Source organism: Strongylocentrotus purpuratus, unplaced genomic scaffold (genome assembly GCF_000002235.5).
Source record: "Strongylocentrotus purpuratus isolate Spur 01 unplaced genomic scaffold, Spur_5.0 spur5_scaffold_20, whole genome shotgun sequence".
In the NCBI taxonomy this organism is placed as follows: Eukaryota; Metazoa; Echinodermata; class Echinoidea; order Camarodonta; family Strongylocentrotidae; genus Strongylocentrotus; species Strongylocentrotus purpuratus.
The window spans coordinates 24,212,118-24,236,273 of NW_022145606.1; the positions used below are offsets into that span (position 1 = coordinate 24,212,118).

Consider the following 24,156-nt stretch of genomic DNA (forward strand, 5'->3'; position numbering starts at 1 on the left):
TCAAGCCTCTGGGTTAGAAGCTTTAAAAGGTCCCCGCCTATTCCTAACATTTTTACCTATGGCGAGGTCATCTGTCAATAAATGAATAAACATGAAGCATCTGCACATATTTTTGATTACTTTTCCGAATAATTAAACACTTCTGTAATCACAATACTGCCGTGAAATGTAATCACTTAAGACTTTTACGTGCATTTGCGGAGGAACCTTAAAACGGATCTAAACTATCTATATATAATGCAGTCAAACCTGGCTTAGTGGCCACCTCTCTATAGTGGTCACCCGATTCGTCACCCTTTAGACGGAAAGGTATGTTAAAGTGCCTGTCTAGAAATGTCACCTATCTACAGTGGCTACTTTTGTGTTTCCCTTGGGTGGCCTTAATATACAGGTTTGACTGTACCGTACAAATAAACTGCTATACCTGAAGCTGTTCCAGTCGTGTGATCAGTAGGGGGAGAACCATTGCTACCTATTGACCAATCAAAGTCGTCGTTTCTTCCCTGGGTCCATGAGCAAAGTCCAACCTCAAAATCACACTCATCTTAAAAGACAAAATATATAGAAGTTGACATTTGAAAGGCACAGTTCTACGATTTATGATAAATGAAACTCCAGAACAGCAAACACATTTTAAAAGTAAACATTCACTTTAATATTGAAAATGAAAGTAGTGGTCTGACGTGTATCTTAGGGGAATCAATAATGAATCTTCTCTTTTTAAAACAGAGTCATTACATTTGAATGATATAATGAGGCCTACATCCTCATAACGAATAGTCGCCTTTTTCAGTAATTCCGATCGAATCGAGGGGATTTTCTTGTGAGGTTGAATAGTGAAATTTCTGGATTATATTTCAAGTGTTTTTACGTCTCCCAAACATAAGATTGAGTAATTACTGAATTATATAATTAAATTATGCAAAGGAATTATGCAAAGATATATATATAATTATGTATATATATATATATATATATATATATATATATATGATTGCAATCATTTTATTAAAGAGAGAAAGAGAGAGAGAGTGAGATAAAGAGAGAGGGAGGGAAAGACAGAAATAGAGAAAGAGAGAGAGAGAGAAAGAGCATATTTTTTTTATTTTTTTTAAATTTTTTTAAATGATATTTTATTTCCTTCCTCACAATTTCACATAACAAGAAATTCACATAACAAGAAATTATCAAGATAAGCAATATAAAACAAGATCTTTGATACAAGACATTTCATAAGTTACATCAATCAATGAACATAGAGAAAAAAAAAGGAAAAAAAAAGTCTTGCATGTAACAGTGAATAATCAAAATAACAGTAGAGGAAGGTTTAAAATTACATATTACCATCCTATCACAACACTCTCACACTCCCCCCCCCCCCCTCCCCTCTAGCCCACCCACACCACCTTTCACATATGGCTCCGTTTAGTCTCATTTCACAACGCCCCCTATCGTCAGAACATGGTCAGATTCAGCAGCCTAACATGTTAGCCTATGGACCTTTTTTTTTTTAAATCGTTAAAAATTCATTTTTTGTTTAAACGAAAAGCACATCCACCCGACGTACGTTATCACTAGCTCATTCATTGGAGCCCTCATGTCTCATTTACTTTTGAAAGTTCACCCACCGTAATTTTTCAAAATAGGTTGCAAGCTCGTCATTGCCTATAATACACATGTGAAACAAGTCTAACTTTGGACTCAGTTTACCAAGCGATTTGAAGATCATAGGTCGAGCACACGAAACATAAAAAGCATGAATTATCATAGATCACTTCTGCCTATTTCGTTTTGTCCATTTCATCCAACCCCCCACCGTAATTTTTCCATTTAGTAAAAGCAAATATTTTGCCGAGTTTAGCAAAAACATGAATATTCATGAACGGTCAGACAATACAGCCTTTTAGTACGTAACGTATAGTGAATGGGAATGTGCGATGATCCGTGTAGGAGGTAGAGGTCAGTGGTTTGTGCTGGCAATGTTCACGCGAGCGAAAATGAGACAATCGGAGCAATATGAGAGAGAGAAAGAGAGAATGAGAGAGAGAGAGAGAGAGAAGGATAAAGAGAGAGAGAGAGAGAGAAGGATAAAGAGAGAGAGAGAGAGAGTATATTCGATTGATATTGTATCTTACTTGAGAGAGGGCAGGGTCCTGGGTAGAATATGACGTCATCTATTGCAATATCCCCGTATTTATTTGCCCCACGGAATGCCTCGAAGACAACCTGAGATGTATCAAGAAAATGTAAAGGGAGGTAACTCAGAGGTTACAAAGACAACGTGCGATTGCGTTTATGTTTAAAACACAATCTAGACTGAATGAAAATAGATGTTTTAATTTAGAACAAGTGCTATCTCCTTCCAAACATAACACAATTACGAAAGTATTACCTATAAAAGTATACCTCTAAATTGGACGCCAAATTCACAAAGCATTCTGTCACTCATTTCATGTCTTGCAAAACACTATATACATATAAATATATATAGAGAGTGATAGAGTGATAGATTTAAATATCAATGTAATGCATGTACATATATTACGTATATTTCATTTAAAGTATTGACATTTTTTAGTTGAATTGAATCGAATTAATTTCCACATCTACATTAAAAATACATTTTTTTTTTTTTTAATAAAACAAAAACGCACATCTATTTGTTTTTTCAAGTATTAACATCATTCAACACACACCTTAATTTGAGCAGATGCTTGTGGCATAACAAATATTAAAAAAATCATAACTTAGTAGTCAATAGGTTACCCGTATACTCACCGCCCAACTCGAAATTGTTTTGATAGTTCTCTGGGCCAACAACCATTGATTTCCCTGCGTCTGCTTTCGCGTCCAGATCAGCGTCTCTAAACTCCCCTCTTTGAGCAGCACATTGAACGTGTCCACGTGAGGCCCATACATATGGTAATAGAAACTCAGGCAGATTCCATTATCGCCCGGGGGTGATTGCGGATGTGACTCGAGGCGGGCCTTCTCGCCGTTAGAGTTTCCGTTCATCTCAGTGTACATGTAATATCCTATATTATATGACATATTGGAAAAGATGTTAATGGATTGATATACAGTGCGTCTCAGAAAAAACGAAACCGAGAATTATCGATGTTTTATCCAAACTTAATCACACTTTAATATAATAAAGAAATGGCACATATCTGTACAGCTTAGATCCTCTTCTTTCATTTGATGCTACTCATATGATGCATATTTCACGCATGAGTGATAAAAAACAATTTGAAGAAAGGGTACCAATTGGTCATTTGGCGAACGGTATCTAAATTTCAAAGAGAAAATCACATTTGCAAAAAAAGATCACATTCTGTCCTTTCATGTGACACCTCAATCAGGAAAAATGAGCCAGGAATAACAAAGTTCTGTTTGTTAAAAGTAATACTTGTATTTCCGAAATTTTATTAAACGAATTCGTTTTCACCTGATGCCTGATATAATAAATAACATTTTATGCAAAATTACGATTTTTTTTCATCAACCTTCATCAATGTTACCAAGTCACTAATAACATTTTGAAAATGCAAGTATTATGATTTCAAATTTCTTAGCAGTCAGGCAAAACCTAAAAGCAAACAAAAAAAACAATTAGTTATTGTCCTACCTGATCCTGTAGTGTGATCAAAAGATGGTCCCGTAGTGCTCGTTCCTGTAGATCCACTATTCCTAATCCAATCAAATTCATCTTCTGGATTCGGAGTTTGGAAGTACCCACATAAATCTTGTTCGAAGGTACAGTTCAAATCTAGAACACGAAAATATAAAAAAGTAATATAATCTTCATAACGTGGATAGTAGCAAAGGTCTAGTATCACAGCTTCAGTCAAAATTGTCATCTGAACTCGGAGTTTGAAAGTAACCATAGAGATGTTTCACCTTCTGCAAAGTCTTGTTTTGTTTTAAATGCAAAATGCGTTTAGGATTTAAGAATATAGCTGTGTTATAAAACAGGACTGTGGGGTTTATGAATAGCATTAACAGGCTTACTTCGTACGATCGGGTCTTTGCGTCGGATCGGGTGGTCGCGTTACCTGACCTTTACGAAATGTTTGGGTTATATTGTGAAATAAGCCCTTCTAATCTATAAAATGGTCTGGTCCACTTTGACCCCCCCCCCCCCCCTAAGATCTCGGCCGTTTCCCTGCCGATCGCCGCGAAAAATTGCATACATGTCAAGTGAAATGTATAGAATACTATGGTAATTTCAATTTTTTGAAAAATTCACTCATTTGCATATTTATGGTAATTTATGCAAATAAGGTCATACAAAATTCATATTTTGGCCCATAAATCATACATAATACATATTTAAGCATTCTTTTTCACTACATATAATTGTTAGACCATTTGGAATAAAAATACAACACAACAAATTGGAAGAGCCAGGTTATTCCTTATGTTATCTCTTGTTTTGATAATTTCTTATGTATTTCATTGTTTTTTAACTTATGTATTTTATTGTTTTTGTTGTTTTTGATGTTTTATTTCATTTATAATTACAATTCAACTACTTTGACCCCAAAACAAACACCTAAACTTTAAAAAGACTAAATAACCAATGTTTTATCTCTTATTAAGGAAAAATGACATTTCCATATGTTTTGTACACAAATCACAAACATTAGTGATTGTCGGGCTGACATACGAAGACAAAAGGTCACGTGACTTTGTAACTATACGTCCGATTTTCGAAAAAATCGTTTAAAAAGATGTGTAAGACTCAAAAGAAAAAAAGTCATGAAAAGAATTTGTTTTATTTGCCGCGGTTTCGGAGAAATCGCGAAATTTCTACAGGGGGGGGGGGTCAAATTGACCCCCCAGTTAACGTAGGGTTAAGTGCATTGTCACATGATGTACCGTTCACAAAAAATGCACGTAACGCGACCACCCGACCGGACGCGATGACCCGATGATTCGAAGTAAGCCCATATATATTTTACCTGATGATATAGTTTGATTTGCTGCGCAGTTCAAGAAAGAGATTCCATCCAGTGCTACGGTATACGTGGTGGGCTGAACAGGATTCAGGTATATATGGTCGAAGCTCACCTATCAGAATAAACACAAAAACACGAATTGTTTATTAAAAAAACTGATTATCAAGGGGAATTAAAGCAATATACAACATACCATATTTATCCCTACACAGGCAGCAAGACAGATGGTCAACTGAAAATGTGAGCTCAAAAAAAAAAAAAATCTTTGTCAGGGTCAAAATAATTATAACTCTCATATTGTGTAGGTTTGATCGTCTGAAATGTGATCATATTGTAGGTAGGTAGGTAGATATTTAGCTTTAAACAAATTTAACAAATTGAACTTGAAACCTTCAGATAGATTCCTGAATATTTCTTAAAGGTAATACAAAGTTTTGGCAAGGGGTCATGAATTTAGTTAAAATGAACATATAGAAAGCATATGCGATCCTACAATATTCAGTGATCGTTGTCGCGGTTGAAATCGAGTCTAAAGTTATGAAATTGTAAATAATACACGCTTTATGTTTGTAGCTCCCTCTCAAGGTCAAAATAGTAATTAAGCCATAAAACAATCCTTCTTGACTAAAATCGACCGATTAGCTATTCCCGTTAGGAAATTATATATATCACAACTACATATTCTGAGATTGTCATGGTCGCAGCTACTATTGTACGGCCGTAGGCGCTATTTGAAATTTATCAAAATTTACCAGGAGCACCGGAAAATTTTTGTAGTCCATTTTTCTCGAAAGCTGAATTTTCTAGTGCTTATAATACATCCACAGGGGCATCCAAATATATCAAAATTGTAAAGAATCAGTATCCACCTAATTTCCCAAATTTCCCAAAACTTTGTATTTCCTTTAATTTTATTGTCTTCTTTTTCTTCTTCTTTCTCTTTCCTCTTCTACTTCTTATTCTGTCTTACTTTTCATCTTCCCGCGATTCTACTACAATTCTTCTTTTTTCCCCTATGTGTTCATATTCTCCTTTTTAATACAATTGATTGTGATATGGATTGATCGACTGTAATTTAAACCAAGTTAAATGGCAAACTAGCAACCAATTGATAAATTTAATATCTCTGCTGGCGGGGCCCTGCAATGAAATCGAATGACCCTAACCTGTATCCTGCCGTTATGTTGTCCAATAAATCCAGTCCCTTGCTGCCATGTATTGGGGTTCTCAGATCCCCTCTCCAAGAATATCTGATCCCCGTCTAGGAGATAGGCCCTCAATTCCAGTAGCTCCAGGTCACTACTCATGTAGTAATAGAAGGTGACCTGACATCGTGACCCGGTCGGCCCTATGTCAGGGGTCACGAAGGAGTTGTAACCGAAGATGTTTTGTAGGTACCAGCCTGTCTCTGCAGATAACGAAAATGAGTGAAAATTAACAAATATAAGCGTGCAAAAGTAAAAACAAAGAAATAACTCTTAACCATTAGTGATTAGCTACTTAGTTCAAATGATCTTTAGAGGTTTGAGTGTCGAGGTAAATGAGTCAGGCACCTTCCAGAAGCCTCACCTGAGAACGCATCACCTTCAAAAGGCAAAAACTCCTCAAGGTGCAAAATGTAAATTAATTGATCTTTAAAGGTTTTCACGGTGTCGTAGATGAGTGAGGACAACTTTAACGGTTATGTGTAGTCCTTAAAACGACTGGGGTATTCTTTCCTGGAGAGACGTGTTAGTTCTTAAACGAACTGTGGTATATTTATTTCGCTGTTGTAGTTCTGACAGGAAATCTAAGATCTTTGGAAGAAAGAGATTGCATTTCTACTATGATATTTTTCCAGACTAACGTTTACAAAATGAGACAGCTCACAAATTCTGTTGCATTTTTACCAGAACTAAAAATGTAATAGTTCTTACCGAGAGGATCATTGAAGTGATCACGGTCCAACGAGTCTCCTCCCGATCCTGCTTGAGTCCGCTGCCATCCAAAGTTATCTCCCCGACAGAAATCATTATCAAACTCACAATTCCCTGCAAATCACAATAAGTTCATAAGTAGTATTAACGTGGTAATCATGGGTGTCAATCCTTACGTAATACCTATTGATCAGGGGGGTATGAATAAATAGATCATCCCCACTGAACAATAGGTATCAATTACAGATCGACACCCATGGTGGTAATACATATTAGCGAAGACGCAAGACATGTTGTATATTTTTGGATAAAACTGCATTTTGTGCAATCGTATTAGTCGTTAGATATTAATTAAGAAACACATTAAAAATTACGAAATCAATGTGTATATATCTAATGTCATTACCTGTAGAAAAAGATTATTTACTAATATTCAGCTTTGCCTACCAATAATTTGTTGTCTTTCAAAACAATACATCATTACAGGTACCTACAATGTGTTTGTTGTATTTTTCATAGCTGATAAGTGAAAGAAGATTGATATTTTTGTCTTCATAAATTCAAAGTCTTCCTTTGTGTTATCCATTGTCAAAATGAAAATGAGAATAATGTTAAATGTTTGGAGTGCAATCCATGAATTTGATAATTAGTTAATATCTAATATCAAAATTAAAATGTTGGCAAGAAAGACTTTGAATTGCGTTAACACATGGAAAGAGTTGAAACAAAAAGAACAACAACTTACCACAAATTGTTTCATCAGCGCCGTTCGGGCACTGCTTGAAAAAATCGCACACTTGACTTTGTTGTACACAGGTCCCTTCACCGCAGCTGAAGTCTCCAGGGGCGGGGCAGGCGGGCGGTGTCGTGGGGATCGGGGGTGTCGTACCCCCTGGGAGGGAGGTCTGAGTCGAAAGAGCGCAGTTCAAGAAGCTGATATCGTCGATGGCGATGGTCGCACTCTGTCCGTCGCCGACCACGGCTTCGATGACAACCTACATGATAATATTTTGTTATTTTGTTGTATCCGTCAATCTACCGATGTTCAGTGCTCTTATTTGTACCCCTAATATTTCGTTTTCTTATTGTTATCTTGTAACTGTTATCTTTCCTTTTCCTTTTGGTTTTCAGGTAATTATCTCCAATCATTAAGAAAGAAAAAGGTTTCACAGTAGATAAGGATCTCATTAATACCAGAGATTTGTGTTTCTCCTTGACTTACCTCTTGTAGTTTCCCACTGTTTTTAACAGTTGACAGCTATGATGTACTAAAAACATTCGTCGTCATGTTCACAAATACTGTGACACAATCGAATATTTTACCAAAATACTTAGTTTGAAATATTTGCAACTTATATTTAAAAGTTGGGGCAACTCTATGGACAGGGTCAGAGGCCAATACACTTCTTTTACGTATTTAGCCCCATTCTCTTGAAGCTGTCTTAACGCCATCTACGACGGCTTCAGCATGACGAAGAATGCTGTACTCACTATTTAAAAGGTATTACAAGGAAGTTTTCAACTAACAACAAAGACCATGAGCCCACACACCTGGTAATCAGACGTTGTAACGATGGACTCCGTGAAGAATGTGAAGCTATCAATGGCGTAGTTAATAATGCTTCTGATCAGGGTCAGTGGTCCCCCTACGGTGTATCGGGTATAGATGTTGAATACCCCCACGTCAGGCCCGAATGCTGAGAAGAAGAACCGCATCTGGTGGACAAAATTAATGAGGTGGATTACAAGATTTTGTTTTGAATTGTCTGGGAATTGTTCGTTCTCAGTTGAAATGGATTAGTCCAGTGAAGTTTGCAATTTTTCTTTCGAAAGTATATCAAAACAATTGAGGCCAAGGAATCACTTAAGTAAAATGGTTAAAGTGCAATAAAATAACAGTTATCGTATAATATGTGCTATTTGATCATTTCGGCAAGGTAGACACAAAATAAGTTGCGGAAAAGGAGAAAGAAGGGAAAATTAGCAGAAGGAGAGGAAGAGGTAGAGAAGAAGAAGGAGCAGAAGGAAAAGAGGAAGAGAATAATAAGAAGAGGAATGAGGAAAATAACAACAAGAAGAAGGAAAAGAAGAAGAATTTGATTCGATTTATTTATTTTCCGAATTCACACACACAAACAAATATATTATATTCAGAACATTTACAACATCATTTAAATAGACTTTTAAAACAAACATAATATACAATGTAAACGAGAAAAGAAGAAGACAATAATGAAGTCAGAAGGACACCCAGTTCAGTCAAGCCACGAAGACAAAACTGTTCTTCCATGGGGTCCAAGATGAATGAAAAGAACAAGAGAAAACGGATGACGACAAACAAGATAAACTCACAGAGCAAGTAGTGATCAACCCCGTCGCCTCAAACACCGGGGACACGACCCTCGCTACATCGCCCCTCTGTCTACCAATACTATCAGCCAAGAGGTAAAATCCGCCTTTGTTATTCGTAGTATGATCTCGGGTAGGGGCGTACGACTGGTCAGGGGCTAGCGCGGCTGTTGTACGAGTCCAGCTGAAGTCTCCAGACAGAGTTGAGAAGGAGCAGAGGTCAGTCTCGAAATCACATCGGCTGGTGAAGGACGTGGAGTCTAAAGAGGAAATAAATAACGGACGAATGTTACCCCTACTGTTTCGTTGTATATCAATGTGTAAGACACATGTGCCTTGATTAATCATTAGTATAAACAATTATGCTTTATACAGAATGTTGCCTTAACGCGGTCATGTCAGTGTATCTGCACCTCAGGTGAGGTTTTGATGTTGATGCCACAACATAGTCTAAGTTTGTTGACCTGAAATGATTTTTGACCTTAACTTAGTGACCTGAAATTCTACTCCCATAATTGGGGATATTTGATAACCCCTTTAGTCTAAGTTTCATTGAATAAGTACTTATGCTTTAAAAAACTTAGCCTCAGGTTAAGATTTTGATGATAATGCCACAATACAGTCCAAGATAATTGACCGGAAATGACCTTTGACCTTGACTCTGTGACCTGAAATTCTACTCACATTATGAGAGATACTTGATAACCCCTTTAGTTCAAGTTTCATTGAATAAGAACTTATACTTTCAAAATTATATTAAACATTCAAAAACTTATGTTGATGCCGCCGCGGCCGTCGCCGGAAAAGCAGCGCCTATATATCGCTTTTGCTATATGCAGGCGAGACAAAAGTGTTACTTTTATTACCATTTCAAATGTCATCGATATTATTGATATCATTATTACTCTTGAAAACAACGATATTTGTGTACGAACCGCATTGAAGCTCATCAGAATAATCTCCGCAGTCGTCATCGAAATCGCAAAGAAACTCGAGCTTGATGCAGGCTCTGTTGGAGCATCTGAACTCATCGATCTCGCACGATGTCTCGGGTCGAGGTAGCGAGCAGCTACTGAAGAAGACGTCGTCGATGGCGATGATGCCGGGGTTGCTGAGGTCGGGTAGGGCTAGAAAGTTGATCTACACGAGGTTCAAAGGTAATGAAAGCATACGTATACTATGACGTCACGATCTAAGCATAAATATTAACTTAAAGCAAAGTTTTTTTGTTGAGACAAAATATCTGTTAAATAGCGGAAATGCATGTTTCCCACTAGTTATCATAATAAAATTATTTGAATTATCGGTTTCTGCTAACACATGTCCCTCCATCTACAAAGTGCGATTATTTAATTGTGACATTAAATACTAATGCAATTATTCAATGTTTCACTTGACTTTTATGCAAATTTTAATTTGAACAAATTCATCGGAAAGACTAATAATACATTGGAAATAAATTGGCGTAAAGAGGGGTACCCGATACAACCTCTTTTATAATATTTTTAAAAACTATGCTATATATTACTAATTGCTTGAACCGAGTTTATATTCCAATAACATTTAGAATTTAGAGGACGTTAGGCAAAGTACTAAAACAAAAGTTCCTCAAGTGAAAAAATAAATCTGTACAAATAATCTATACACTGCACTAAATTTGGTCGAAAGTGGACGTGCTTATTGAGGGAAAGGCTTAAAGTTCAATAGAAAAAAGGGCTATATAATTACCGTGTGCTGATTTTGGATGCGACCGGTATATAAAACTGCTTGCTGCCAGGCGGTTCCCCGGGCCTCTGATCGGCGATAGATAATGGTTTCTTCAGTAGGGGATGTCTTGTAAGACACCATTAGGTCACCTAATGCCAATCATGATAGATCACAAGAAAAAAAGTTAATTAGTTCGATGTTGTGTAAGCCGAATCCAACCATTAAATGGTAGACATAACAAAGTACACCAAGTCTGTAATCAGTTGCAATGTTAGCTCCAGTATATGAATTATTTCAATCTAAATATTTCTTGAAAATTTTGACCCATACAAAATACTTTTTGAATGATCTTTGTAGATGATAAGTGTTTAAGGCTAAAATGCGTCTTAAATTAAATAGATTTGTGTGCTCCTTTGCTAATATTTTCACGAACGACTGTAGCCTTGCCAGAGAGAAACACTTCACAAAATCATGTAAAAGATGTTTGTATACAATATGATAATGAAGTGACGGATGTGCAAACAGCTAACATTGCCGTATTTCAATATGTGAGGGGAGATAAAAATTATGAGCCCATGAAACTTACTTTGACCGCTGAGAACATAGTAAAAAGTCATAGAGCATCTTGCACTCATCTCCTGTATGAGCGGCCCTTGCAGCCTGGCATAGTCACTGGACTGCGACTGCGCTGTGTAGTCTACCACCATAAAGTAACCAGACCCCGTTGTGTGGTCGTAGCTCGGGAGAGGAAGGCTTGGAGGGGGCGTGGCTGACCCACCCTGGAGTATCCATGGAAACAGACCGGCCTGGTCGTTCGTGTAACTGCACTGGTCTACTTCAAATGTGCAGGGACCTGTGTTTTGATAACATTGACAAAGATACAAGTAGGTATTTTAATTTTTAGTAATACTAGTAGTTTATTTCCGTTAAAACAAAGACCAGAAAATTGTTATTGTTATGACAGAGCTAGAAATTCAAATTTGAAAACAATTGAAAGTCGATATGAATCTAGTAATACATACATAAATATATGAACGCTATTAACATGAAATACAAATGTTTTGAAACAATCAAAATGAACGGGGAATAGGGGAAGCACCTTCTCTTTCCTTATATGCTGTTTATTTGCTCGTGGCATAAATGTGTCTTGCAAATATTATATAAAAAAGTTAATGTCTTTTTGAAAACTATTCTACACGTTTAGAATAGTTTTCCACAATAAATATTCCAAGGAACACAAATAATGATATGATTTCAAAAGGATCATTTTATATTACCAATGGAGGAACATAAAACGTGTAGAATAGTTTATTAAAAGTGTTCATTTGCTATGTTTTTTTATTTCAAATCTTAAGCACTAGTTCTATAAGAGTGTAAACATAATGATGGACATTGATTATTCTAGCATACCACAGTTTGCTTCATCCGAGTTGTCTTGGCAATCAGGAAACCAATCACAGACCAGGTTCCCAGGGACAGACTGAGCACCATCGCCACAGGTGAAGGGAGGCTCAGAGGTCCTACCGCTACACGCTCCATTAAACAGTATCAGATCATCTATGGCGATGTCACAAGAACCTTGGTCTGATAGGACGCCCTCTATGAGGATCTACAAAGAACCATACAACTTCCGTTTACCAATGTTCCTTTAAGGAGAATATTCTTATGATAATTATCATCTACTGCGAGGTCACAATAACCTTGGTTTCAATCCTGAACCATGATCTAAAGGAAATAGAGGAAGATGTTTCTAGTTTTGTCAGTTACAACATACAACCAAGAATGAATTAAAATCATATCACTCGGAACAGAACGAGCGTCAGCGCTTCATTAATCCTCATTACCAGGTCTCTCGGGAAGGACCTAAAGCCGTCGGTCCTCTCGCTGCTTACTAACAAACATTTATACTTCTTAACCACCACTACTACTACTAATTTCAAAGCAATATTGAGATTGTCTTGGCTTACCCTGTACTGAGTTGAAGTCTGGATGTCTAGTTCAGCATAGTTCCATTGGTCGGGCAGGGAGCCAGTGTAAGCCAGTAAGATTTCTGTTCTATCAGCAGTCTCCCATGCAACCTGTTAAAAAAGAATAGAATACGATCGCAAAGTTTTTCGAGAAATTAATTCAGGGCAATTTTGGTAGCCATGATCGTCATCCTTATCATACGTGCCGGCATTATGTCTTATAACATCACTACTCAACCATAACAGATTACCTATAGGCAATGTAATGCTATTGAAATGAAGTTGATATTTGGAATTATGTATTTGCTATTATGTTATAATATATAATAGAACAAGATTATTGTTGAAAATGGCCCTATGATACAAAGACATTATTGTGACATTTTTTAAATCCCTTTCTCAAACATAGGGTAGACAAATCCATATGCCTAAATGTCTATATACATTCAAACTTATCATTTAAACTTGATCTCTCTTGTATCGTCTTTCACATTTCTTTCTAAGTTGTTGTATTTGTATTTTGTTTTTTTAATTTACAAACAAACTTACATTCATCGTGCCAAAGCTATTGCCACTAGCCACCATGTGATACCACATAGAGAAGCAGGCAACACCATTGGACGAATCAATACTCGAAGACTCGAACCGCGCACGACTTCCCTGACCGCCACGAGCCGAATCGATGTACATGTACCAGCCAGAGGGCGTCCCGGTAGTGTGGTCAAAGGTCGGGCCGGTGTTGGCATTTCCCGTTGACCCGCTGTGACGTAACCAGTCGATTTCGTCGCCGGTTTGGACGTTGGACCAATCGCAGGTGTCGACCTCAAAATTGCAGGTTCCTATGCAAAAGTACATGGTAGCATGTTTAGATTGGATATGGTAGGGCCTACTTTATGTTTACAAATCTTCTTTAGGCCCTTTTAGACTCAGTAGATCCTGATCAATCTGTACAGGGTAATTATTGACAATCTACTTGAGAATTATGACTCACACATAACCATGCATTTTGCAACATGTAACATTTTCATCTGGTGGAAGAAAGGCATTGCAACATTTTTTTTATGATATTCGGTAGTATCTGTATTGCAATAAAATGCTTTCCTGTTAATTGAGTGTAATGAAAAACCCTAAATTGTAATTACATGTACTTACATTTGGTTTCAAACATAATACAGGCTGAATGAAGATTTATGCTTGTCCCCTCTCATTCAAACAAAGCATTCAATAATCATAAGGATATGTATCAGACAATGAAGAAATTATGCAGTCATTGATCAAACCTCGTTGTCCAGTGCATTGCCCATCGTTGACCATTGCATCATCCAGTGCGATGTATTCATCAAGGAGAGCGGACTGGACATCAACAACATCAGTAATACTACTACTACTACTACTACTACTACTACTACTACTATTTATACTACTACCACCGACACTACAACTAGCTACTTTAGTACAAATGTGATATTGGTCTAACCTGGTAGCCCAGTGCACTGTCCATCGTTGACCATTACATCGTCAAGTGCGATGTATTCATCAAGAAGGGCGGACTGGACATCAATCTTGAAGGTGAAGACGTTCTGGTAGGTCGAAGGTATCTCCAGGGATCCCTTCCTCCAGAATCCTGAGGTGGGGTCCTGATCAAGGAATAATTACGATTTTTTTTTTACATTAGGCTTTCTGGGAGAAATTTAATTGTTTTAAAGAAATGTATTACATATAGATCGCGTGGTCGATATTTTAGTTGAAATCAATGAAAAAAAAAGATTTTCTCAGACTTTTGTTATAACGATTTTTTCGGCTTGCACCCAGCAATTAAAGATTGTGTGCTTAATCTTGTAATTGAAAATAAGTAAGAATAAATCTTGGAACCAGCAGGATTTTGAACCTGCCATCTACTGCTTGTCGGGCAGCGACTCAATCGCTGGTCCATGGCACAGTAAAACAAAAGGTCACTACAACAATTGAAATTTCTCTCAGGAAGCTTAATATTAACAAATCGTATCACTTGTTTTTAATTACGAGATCGAGCATGTGATCTTCATCAGCCAACGATTTCTTTACAACGATTATAATTTAGATTTTGAGATTTGCTCTTCGTTCCTTCATGCTCATTACGATGTAAATTAAACTACTTCCTCTCTCTCTGAGCTCCAGTTATTGTTTGATTTCTAGGTATCCATCTGTTTTCAGTCAGCATCGTGTTAACACTTGAGTACACCTTGCTGGAGAGCGACAAATGAAGGAACACACGAAACGAAACCAGATCAATGAAAATAATAACTTACGGTAAAACTCCGCATTGTCGAAGTGGGCAGGAGCTGCCCTGCACTGTCGTAATACAATGCCTGCACGGTGAAAATACCGAAAATATCTGTAAGTAGAAAGAAAGGAAACAGTCAACAATGATAACATTAATTGTTAACTTAATTGATCTTCATGTGAATACATGGGCATACTCTAGTTGACTTTAATGTTTTCTGCAATAACTGTTCGTGTCTTAATTGAGTTTTTAAAAGACTTAACACTTTTGATAAACATCAAAACTCAATACTTAGACCGTTTGGCTAGATAGTGCAAAAGCTCTTCAAGATGTTTATTTTTCAGTGATCCTCCAGACAGGTTTATACGATCCTCCAGAAAAAAACATCACTATCTGAAACCTGTATGATGGGCCGTAAAACTACGTGACTAAAAGAGTGTCGGTTAGTTGAAAGGTACAAACAGTGGATACGTCTTACCACTCAATGAATACCAGAACTCGACACACCTATACCCACTCAACGGTTTAGGGTAAGGAGGTGAGAGAAGTCGACCATTATCTCCTACTTGAGGGCGCTGTCCGGTGTTGACTCGCATGTAGAATCCTGCATGGGTAAGGTTATGTGAGAATATCTTAGCAAGAACCTTTAACAGAGCGCAAGATCCAAAATACGGTTCTACTAGTGCTCGCACACTGATCTTGTGCTTTTAGTTGATTGAGTTTGCTGTTATTTTGCCGTTGGTGTCAACAAAAATATTTTACGAAACGTGTGATCCAATTCAATAACAAACACACAATTTCATAATAAAAGGTTCAATGCTGGATTGGGAAAAAACAACAACATAATAACCTGATCATGAAATACAAATGTACTATCTTTGAGAGTTTTGACCATAGGATAAGAAAGGAAGAGTAACGATATCAATGAATTACTTGAAAGCATATATTTGCTTTCTTAGCAGTCAGGTAAACATAAACCATCCATTCAATCAACAACGGTGACCTTAAGAACGTACCATCGTTAGTTCCAAGTGAATGGTCTATAGGTGGCCCAAACGCAATGGACGCTCTTCCATTCTCTCTAGTCCAGTCCACAGAATCCGTGTTGTCGTTGATGTAGTTGCAAATGTCGAGATCCTCAAAATCACAAAACACTGAAGGGAAAACCAAAAAGGGTAACATTAATAATAATAATAATAATAATAATAATGGGTTCTTGTATAGCGCTCATGTCAGTCAGATTTGACCCCCCTGGCGTTCCCGATTACATTGGCTTTAGCGCATCAATTTTTTTTTTTTAATATTCAGTTATAACATTAAGATATAATGTGCTTTCAATTTAAATTAAAATAACTTCAAGAAGCTTCCTCTCTTTGAAACAAAAATAAACTTTTCAAAGTGGATCACTACAAGAACGTAGGCTTCTTATACTCTAATAACGCAATAACCACTAGACCAACATCTAATGCGACTAACCATCCACGATACCTAGACCGCATGAGACCCATATAGTTTAAACGACCGATAAAATGCATTTCTATGGGTTCACGAGATTGGTGTCGTCGGCGTCTTGGACTCTCGTACTCATGAGTTGTCTGTCCACTAGGTCGCCCCCGTGTGTAAAAGGGAAGGTATGCAGCTGCCAAGAGATCTATTAAAGACATCCATGCTCATGACATCTTATCCCTCAGGTCCAAGTTTAGAAGTACTAAACCAGCTTTATGTGACACAAGGTGAAATATATTATGATAACCAATAGTATTTCATTGTAATACAGATACTACGATCTCATTTCTTCACATCATACTTTCTTTCTGCAATGTTTTACTTACATAGCTCAGGGCAAGGCCCATCTGATATTATGACGTCATCAATGGCTATGTCGCCTTGGTAACCGTCTCCGGCCACACCCTCAATGTAGACCCTCTGGTAGATGGCGTTGGTAGCGAAGGGGACCTGGCCGTGCACCCATTGGTAGCCTTGCTCTCCTGAACGGGTCCATAAGATTCCACCATCTAAGAAAAGATTATGAATTAGCCAGCGGAAACCAGGGTAAGTGAATATGTAACTGTAAAACTCTTTGTACATAATTATCCTTATTCAATTTCACTTTCCTAAATCTCTCATTATCTGTATTATTTGAACCTAATTCATAAAGACACGATTTACACGAGGGCAATATTTCATTTATGTACCAGCATTTAAAACTCTGCGGTTTATTGATAAAATTGACTAAGTTGAAGGCCATGGTATAACTATTTCAATTCCACTGCATATGGGTGATGAAATATATTAATATAAAGAAATACAAATTTGTTACCCTATGGTTCGATTTCTTTTTGAGTTTGAGTAAGTTTTATTTGATTGCTGTGACTTTAATACATCTGTATTTTTTTCTCCTTAAACCTTTATATTTTATATATAAATCTACAGTTAGACATTCACTACATTTGTTTAAACTAGATTCTAGCTCGATGGTATTTAATCCAGAAAGGTTTTACCTGTTTGTTTTACAAACATACTTCATTTTTAATAAGGGAACAATTGAAGCCGCTAGGATAATAACACAAAAGACAACAATCAAAACAAAAAAAGAAAATTACCTGTTACACCGTCATCAATGCCAGTACCAATGTTGAGTGTGTCGACATGGAATCCGTACATGAAATACCAAAACTCTATACAAGATGAGACGGCAGGTGGCGGTATAAGATCACTGTATACCCGAGCCTTTTGGTCCCCGGCTTGGCTGCTAGAGTCAATCATAGCATAATAACCTGTACAATTGAATAGAAATGGAAGGGAAAATTTTATTGATATAATTAATCAATGATTAACTCGCTTTGAAGAGAAAAAAAATCGTGATTCTTAAATTTAAACTATGAAAATGAAATGTAATACATTTTGAAGAGCGGAGATGGGGTTGGGGGATACACCATACAAATGTTCTTCTATGATTATAAAAAAACAACGATATATTTTTTCATATATAATTATATTACATATTTTTACAATGTGTGACCAAAACAAATTTCCACATAATCTTGTGAATTTGGTTGAATAAAAACAATTGAAATGAATATAATTGAATTGAATTGAATCCATTTAAAACCCATCCAAAGCCGTTGGGAACAAACGTTCAAAGGGCTGATCTAGCCACTTTACAAACTTTAATAATGGTCTTTTATTCTGCAAGCTGTGACGGCCCACTATATATGTTGTAGCTCTTTCTTAACTGCCTGCGGTAGCCCGTGATTATACTCAACATAGCTGAGAAATGTAATTTAATGCCTGTTCGGCTAACGGCAAATGCTAGGATAAGTGAACAAATTATTATTGTTTTGCAAGGAATGATCGACCAATGAACCTGTCCAATCAATGGCGTCGGGAGTCATAACGTAACGACTACCCGGTCCACGTTGTATACATTAAGTGACTCTCACACTCTGCCGTGTAGGCCTACCGTGTGCCACCTTGCGCGAAAATGTCTGCGGACGGTGGAGAACGGCGAGGGCACACGGTGGTTCGTTATCAAAGCGGGCAACACGTTAATAGGGCGTTGGCGCTTATTTACACCCGGTGGGACCCGGCGAAAGTTTTGGGCATGTTCAAAACTTTGGCCGGCTGGAACCGGCCGCAAGTAAGCGGCAAGAGGACGGTGTTGAACGGTATGAGGACGGTATGAATACGTTATGAAAACGGTCACAATGTATGAACACGTTCACAACACGCTCATAACCCGTTACAGAACGGTGATGAACGAGGGCAAAAAAAAAATCCACCGTCTGCAACGGGTTGTAAGCGGGTTGTGAACGTTGCCGTTCAAATCGGGGTATTTATGGCAGTCGTGTCATGACGTCAGCAGTCCGGGGACTCGCTCACAGGACGCTCCGAGCGGTGAGGGGACGCTAAGTGACTGGTAGGTGGCTGCTACAAACCCGGTGCACACGTTCGAGACCCGGTATGGGCCCGGTATGGAAACGGCCAAAATTTTCAACAAAAGTCAATCAGGGCGGTGAAGACGGTAGAAGCACGTTCAACACCCGGTATGCGCCCGGTGAGAACGGTCAGAATATGGCAACGAAACGGTAAAAAGATTAATTTTATGATTTTTTTTTTTGCGGCCGGGGACAAGTTCGCTCAAAACCCAACGTTCTGGACTCTGTTGTTTTTTTAATAGCCCGGCAGGTGGACGGTAGGCCTACACGGCAGAGTGTGAGAGCTCCATAAGTTTTTTCTCTTGTACTGCATCCAACGATCGGCACATTAATTGTGTAGCGTCACTCTCCTCGCTACGCTGCTACACCAATCAAAGCCGTTATTGAGGGATAACCCCTCTTACTTTAAACACTTAACATCTTTTTCAAAAAAATCATAACTTTCTTATTAAATATCCGATTTTGCTCAAACTTTTTTGATTGGTTTGTCTGATTTTGCTGCTTCTATTGATAGTGAGTTATTTTTCGAGTGGACTTGGCTTTTAAGGTCCACAGACGTTAATAAACCTATCTGATTAAACCAAGAAATATCTAAACACCCGGTTAGCAAACACGCAAACAGACGTCCATACACGCACACGAATGCTACCTACCGTTCTTGTTTTGCAAGGTGTGATCAGCGGATGGTCCGGTCCCGTCATTGGTTGTGCTACCCTGTTGCAACGACCAATCAAAATCGTCGTTAGTAGCCTGCACCCAGCTGCACAGGGAACCCCCTTCAAAGCTGCAATCCCATAGGCTAGGTTGTCTTGTTACCGGTGTTACCGATGTGGTGGTTGGGGCTGAAGAATAAACAACAAAATGATAGAGGTCACAGTAAATGACTTTCTTCCCTCAAGAATTCCATTCATAAATGAATATCAATAAAACTTATTCCGTCAAACTCTTATGCTTGAGTCCCCCGAGATTTGAACCATCAGTGTACGTTTGTGAATGTTCTATGTTTTTGTGACCTTTGCTTTCCTATCGCAACTTGTCACTGGCGTTGCAAGTTTTGTATTGTTTAAAACTAAAGTTTGTATAAGATAGTGCGGAAAAAAAAAAGAACTTTATATCCACAGAAAATAATAATGATATAAACATTTATAATTTGACGTTCTCGGCGCTGTCCGAATAAACAGTTGATATTAATTGTAACTTATTTGCGATTGATGTTAATCGCAATCATTTTCATAAGAGATAGGGAATTGCAGACTTGCGATTGATTCGGATCATTCGCAATTCTCTATAAGACAGGACTTGGTGTTTATGATGGAACAACGTAACAACCTCATTTGAAAATTAAAATGAATTAGTAAAACTATTATTAAAGAAATAACCTCGCATATGCTAAATATGAAGCGATCGGAGGACAATCAATAATTTTGTACAATATTTGAGATAATTCAGGTTGACGATTTTTCATGCGCTTGATAGAATTACTCACGGCTACTACTGCACGACCGCGGCAGGTAGTTGATGTCATCCAGAGATATATCCCCGGTGAAACTTGACGAATCAATGGCCTCAAAGACGATGGTATGTTCGTAGCCCGTTGTTACGTCGACTTGCCCGAGAAGCCACTGATCACCCTGGTCACCGCTCATAGTCCAGATCAGAGACTCGGGGCCACTGGGCAACTCTTGCAGGAATATGTTTAGTGTGCCCATATCTAATAGGAAAATAGCAATGGAATATTTATATATCATGCGTATCCAAGTTATACATAATGAAAAAAAATGAATTAAAGATATAATAACATCTTTTGAAATGCGGATTAACAGAAGAATGATAAAAAATAATCTGGTAACGAATGCAAACCAACAAAGAGATATTGCAAATGACATGCCGTAAACAAATTGCACTGGTAGGATTAGTTAAGGAGAGAAAAGTCAAATGTTTTGGTCATGTTGAAAGGCACCAAAGCCTCTTAAAAGATGTATTGGAAGGAAAAGTGGAAGGAATTAGACCGAGAAGGAGACCCAGAATCAACTGGGAAGAGAATATCAAGAACTGGAGTGGACTAAAACTGCAAGAGTGCACCAGAATGGCAAAAGATGGAGTGAAATGGAGAGATGTTGCAATCAACCTCCGAACCAGGTGAAGATATTTAGATAGAAAGGTGCTTATGTAAAGTAAAATGCGTGTATAGAGTATGTGAATGAAGAAAGGCATGTTTAAAAACATTTCGATCGGCAACAATACAATGCTCTTTTTTTTTTTCTTTTCTTAAGACGGTTTTGCCTTAAGATGACAAGATCCTGCGTGATTCTGTCAACAGATCTAGCAATAATCACTTATCAAAGTTGATTTAATATACATTTTTTCATAGTGGACATCTTTGTGTATTCATCTTAGACATAATTAGGGGTAAAAGACAACAACAACAATAACAACAACAACACAATCCTTCTTTTACCTGCACCAAACATGTGATACCAAAAAGTGAAACATCCTGTGGGCGTGGCCGAGAATACTTCAGAACCAAGCCTAGCCGTCTCATTGGTTGCTGTGTTTGAGGTCTCGATATAAACATAGTGACCTGTCAATCAAAGAGAGAATATGTCTTTCATCATGCTCCTAAGTATATTATATACATTAGATTTGCACACAATGGCACAATGATATACTTGTATTTTACTTTACAATGAGTAATGGACCTGGGTTTAAATGTTCACTTTTTGTTCATGTTGTTATGACTACCATTTTGACAAAAGACGAGACTTACAAAGTGTTTGAATGTTTGATGAAATATTTACGCTATCTTAACTTACAGAAGAATACATAATTCAGCTCAACGTTTTCTGTGTAAGTGTTAATACGTACTTGCTCACTAGAAGTGTGAATCGATAAAGGGCTTTAATAAAGACGGCTTAGAAAGTAAAGACAACAGCTCAAAACATCGTGAGTTTATCTCATTATGAAATATTGGATCTTTATAACAATGTTCTACAAAGCATATATTCTAATTTGATATGTGGGATACTATGTCATGTAGTTCATGGACACACGTATTTTGAAGCAAACAGGTATCAAACTCTAACCTCAACATAATAATGTTTTGTTGCGTGTGTCATATTTGTTGTTTTTGTGATTGCACGATTTTACCTTGGATGGTTCCGAGGGTGTGGTCAAATGGAGGTCCCGTGCTATCACTGGGCGTGGCTCCAGAGTGAAGCAGCCAATCAAAATCATCATTGACAGCGTTGGTCCACCCACAATGCAGGCTCTCAAATGTACAGTATCCTGAAAATACGTTTGCAATCAAATTTAAGTCGATAATTAACTATTAATATTCTCAAGGCTACCTACTCCATTTGGTTCTATAATGTTCTGCTTTTTTAAAACCAAATGATAAGAACAGTATTTCAGTTAAACTGAGTTATCTCCGGAATATTACTTATAGGATGAATATTACAAAAAACGCTTCAAAGTTCTATAAATATTACGTTCTGTAAAAAAAAAAATCATTCTTAAATTTGATTTTGTTAGTTAGGGCTTTGTTTCATAAAAAATTGCTATAAAAAACAGCTGTCAGAAAACTACACAAAAATTACGATGGTAGGCAATATATTAATTAAACAGAAGAAAAAAGTACAGCCCACGGCATACGTTCATGGAAAAGATGATTTGGACACTTGGTACTTTTTCATGTGGCTGGAACAGAGTTTATCTCATTCACAGCTCTTCAAAGAAGCGAACAGAGATGTATGAAGGAAATGTAACGTCTGAGAATTGGGTATATTTTGTCTAGTACCTGGCGGTGGGCATGCCCCAAACTCAATGTTGATCTCATCTAGAGCCATAGCTGAACCGTAAACAGAGCTTACAGAACCTGCAAAGACAACCTGAAATAGAACATACACAAACATTGAAATTACTATCTAATAAACATTGTACAGCATTCAAGATGAACCTGCAATTACTGTAATATATTAATTTACCGATTACTTTTATAGGCAGGGATATCACACAAAAAGACACTAAATATGATATTGTAAATTCAGACATATTTAGACTATTCTATAAGTTAAATCAAAAGTGGCAGGTTGCAGAACGAAAACGAAAGGAACGGGATACATATATCCGGATGGGAGCAAAATAAACAGAATGGACATTTGTTCTAGGGTAAGAAGTTAATAAGACTTGACCATTTATTTTCATAATTAACATCTTATTTTAACTAATATTAGATAAATTAGATAAAATTGCATTAAAATAAAGATATAAGTCATACAACTGATCTTACGTAATCTTTTGTGTTTTTACCATGTCTTTCAAATTTTACAACTTTTAGTTACACTCATAATAGAGCATCCATTCTTCTGGAAATGCAACCTATCACATAGACTTGAATGTATGCAGGCACACTAAAAACCTGGTTTTACACCCTACTCTTTGCGAGAGATGTGCTCTATTAACGTGCATATTGTATGACTCTCCTACACAAGACCTTTAGTTAACGTTCTAGTTCGAGGAAAGGACTGTTTTCCCCTGAACCCGAGCCTGCATCGAAAACAGAGGGGGAGTGTGTCGCATACACATATTACGCCTACAATCATTTCTGCATTTCTGCATTCAGCGAGGGACTCGAACCCACACTGTCTCCCTAAAACAAAACCACTACTATCCATTACTATACCCCTTACCTCTACATCGTTGCCAGACACTGTACCGCTACCGTATGCCCATCCCCGCATGGTATTGACGGGCGAGGTCCATAGGGGTGCAGAAAAGACCCCATTCTCCCGTGAGTGGAGCCGGATGTAGCCAAACCCATCATGATAATACCAAAACTGCACGCAGTAGTCGGAGGAGGAAAGGTCGTAGACCGGGCTGATAATTCGAGCCACGTCACCATCACTGTGTGGTGTCGTGGTATCCACGTAGATGAAATTGCCTTCGACATTTGAAAATGAAGAAAAATACATATATAAATAGTAGTAGTAGTAAATGTGGTATTATCATTAGTAGTAATGCCGTTCACAAATATAGCGCTTTACCATTAGCTGACCA

At 37.5% G+C, this 24,156-nt stretch overlaps 2 protein-coding genes across 2 annotated transcripts in view; both read right to left on the minus strand.

The window, feature by feature from the left end:
* LOC755161 (MAM and LDL-receptor class A domain-containing protein 2) overlaps positions 1 to 2,357 on the minus strand; it is an 81,064-nt gene extending 78,707 nt beyond the window's left edge. Inside the window, exons 1-2 of the mRNA XM_030993776.1 lie at positions 2,136 to 2,357; positions 425 to 544 (exon numbers count right to left, since the gene is read on the minus strand). The gene's annotated coding sequence lies outside the window, so the exon portion shown is untranslated. The remainder of the gene's footprint in view (positions 1 to 424; positions 545 to 2,135) is intronic.
* LOC115918900 (MAM and LDL-receptor class A domain-containing protein 1-like) lies at positions 1 to 23,840 on the minus strand. The gene is made up of 29 exons (XM_030993777.1): positions 23,790 to 23,840; positions 22,898 to 22,988; positions 22,249 to 22,386; positions 21,560 to 21,682; positions 20,588 to 20,812; positions 19,755 to 19,943; positions 17,767 to 17,940; positions 16,996 to 17,178; positions 16,180 to 16,317; positions 15,642 to 15,767; positions 15,189 to 15,274; positions 14,378 to 14,537; positions 13,450 to 13,739; positions 12,901 to 13,011; positions 12,344 to 12,542; positions 11,520 to 11,786; positions 10,955 to 11,082; positions 10,162 to 10,366; positions 9,230 to 9,486; positions 8,429 to 8,593; positions 7,623 to 7,872; positions 6,878 to 6,991; positions 6,128 to 6,369; positions 4,965 to 5,073; positions 3,629 to 3,769; positions 2,779 to 3,035; positions 2,136 to 2,226; positions 425 to 544; positions 1 to 71 (listed from the first exon to the last, which is right to left on the minus strand). The coding sequence occupies exons 1-29, from the start codon at positions 23,838 to 23,840 to the stop codon at positions 1 to 3; spliced, it is 4,701 nt and encodes a 1,566-aa protein (XP_030849637.1).
* Between the last annotated feature and the right edge of the window lie 316 nt (positions 23,841 to 24,156).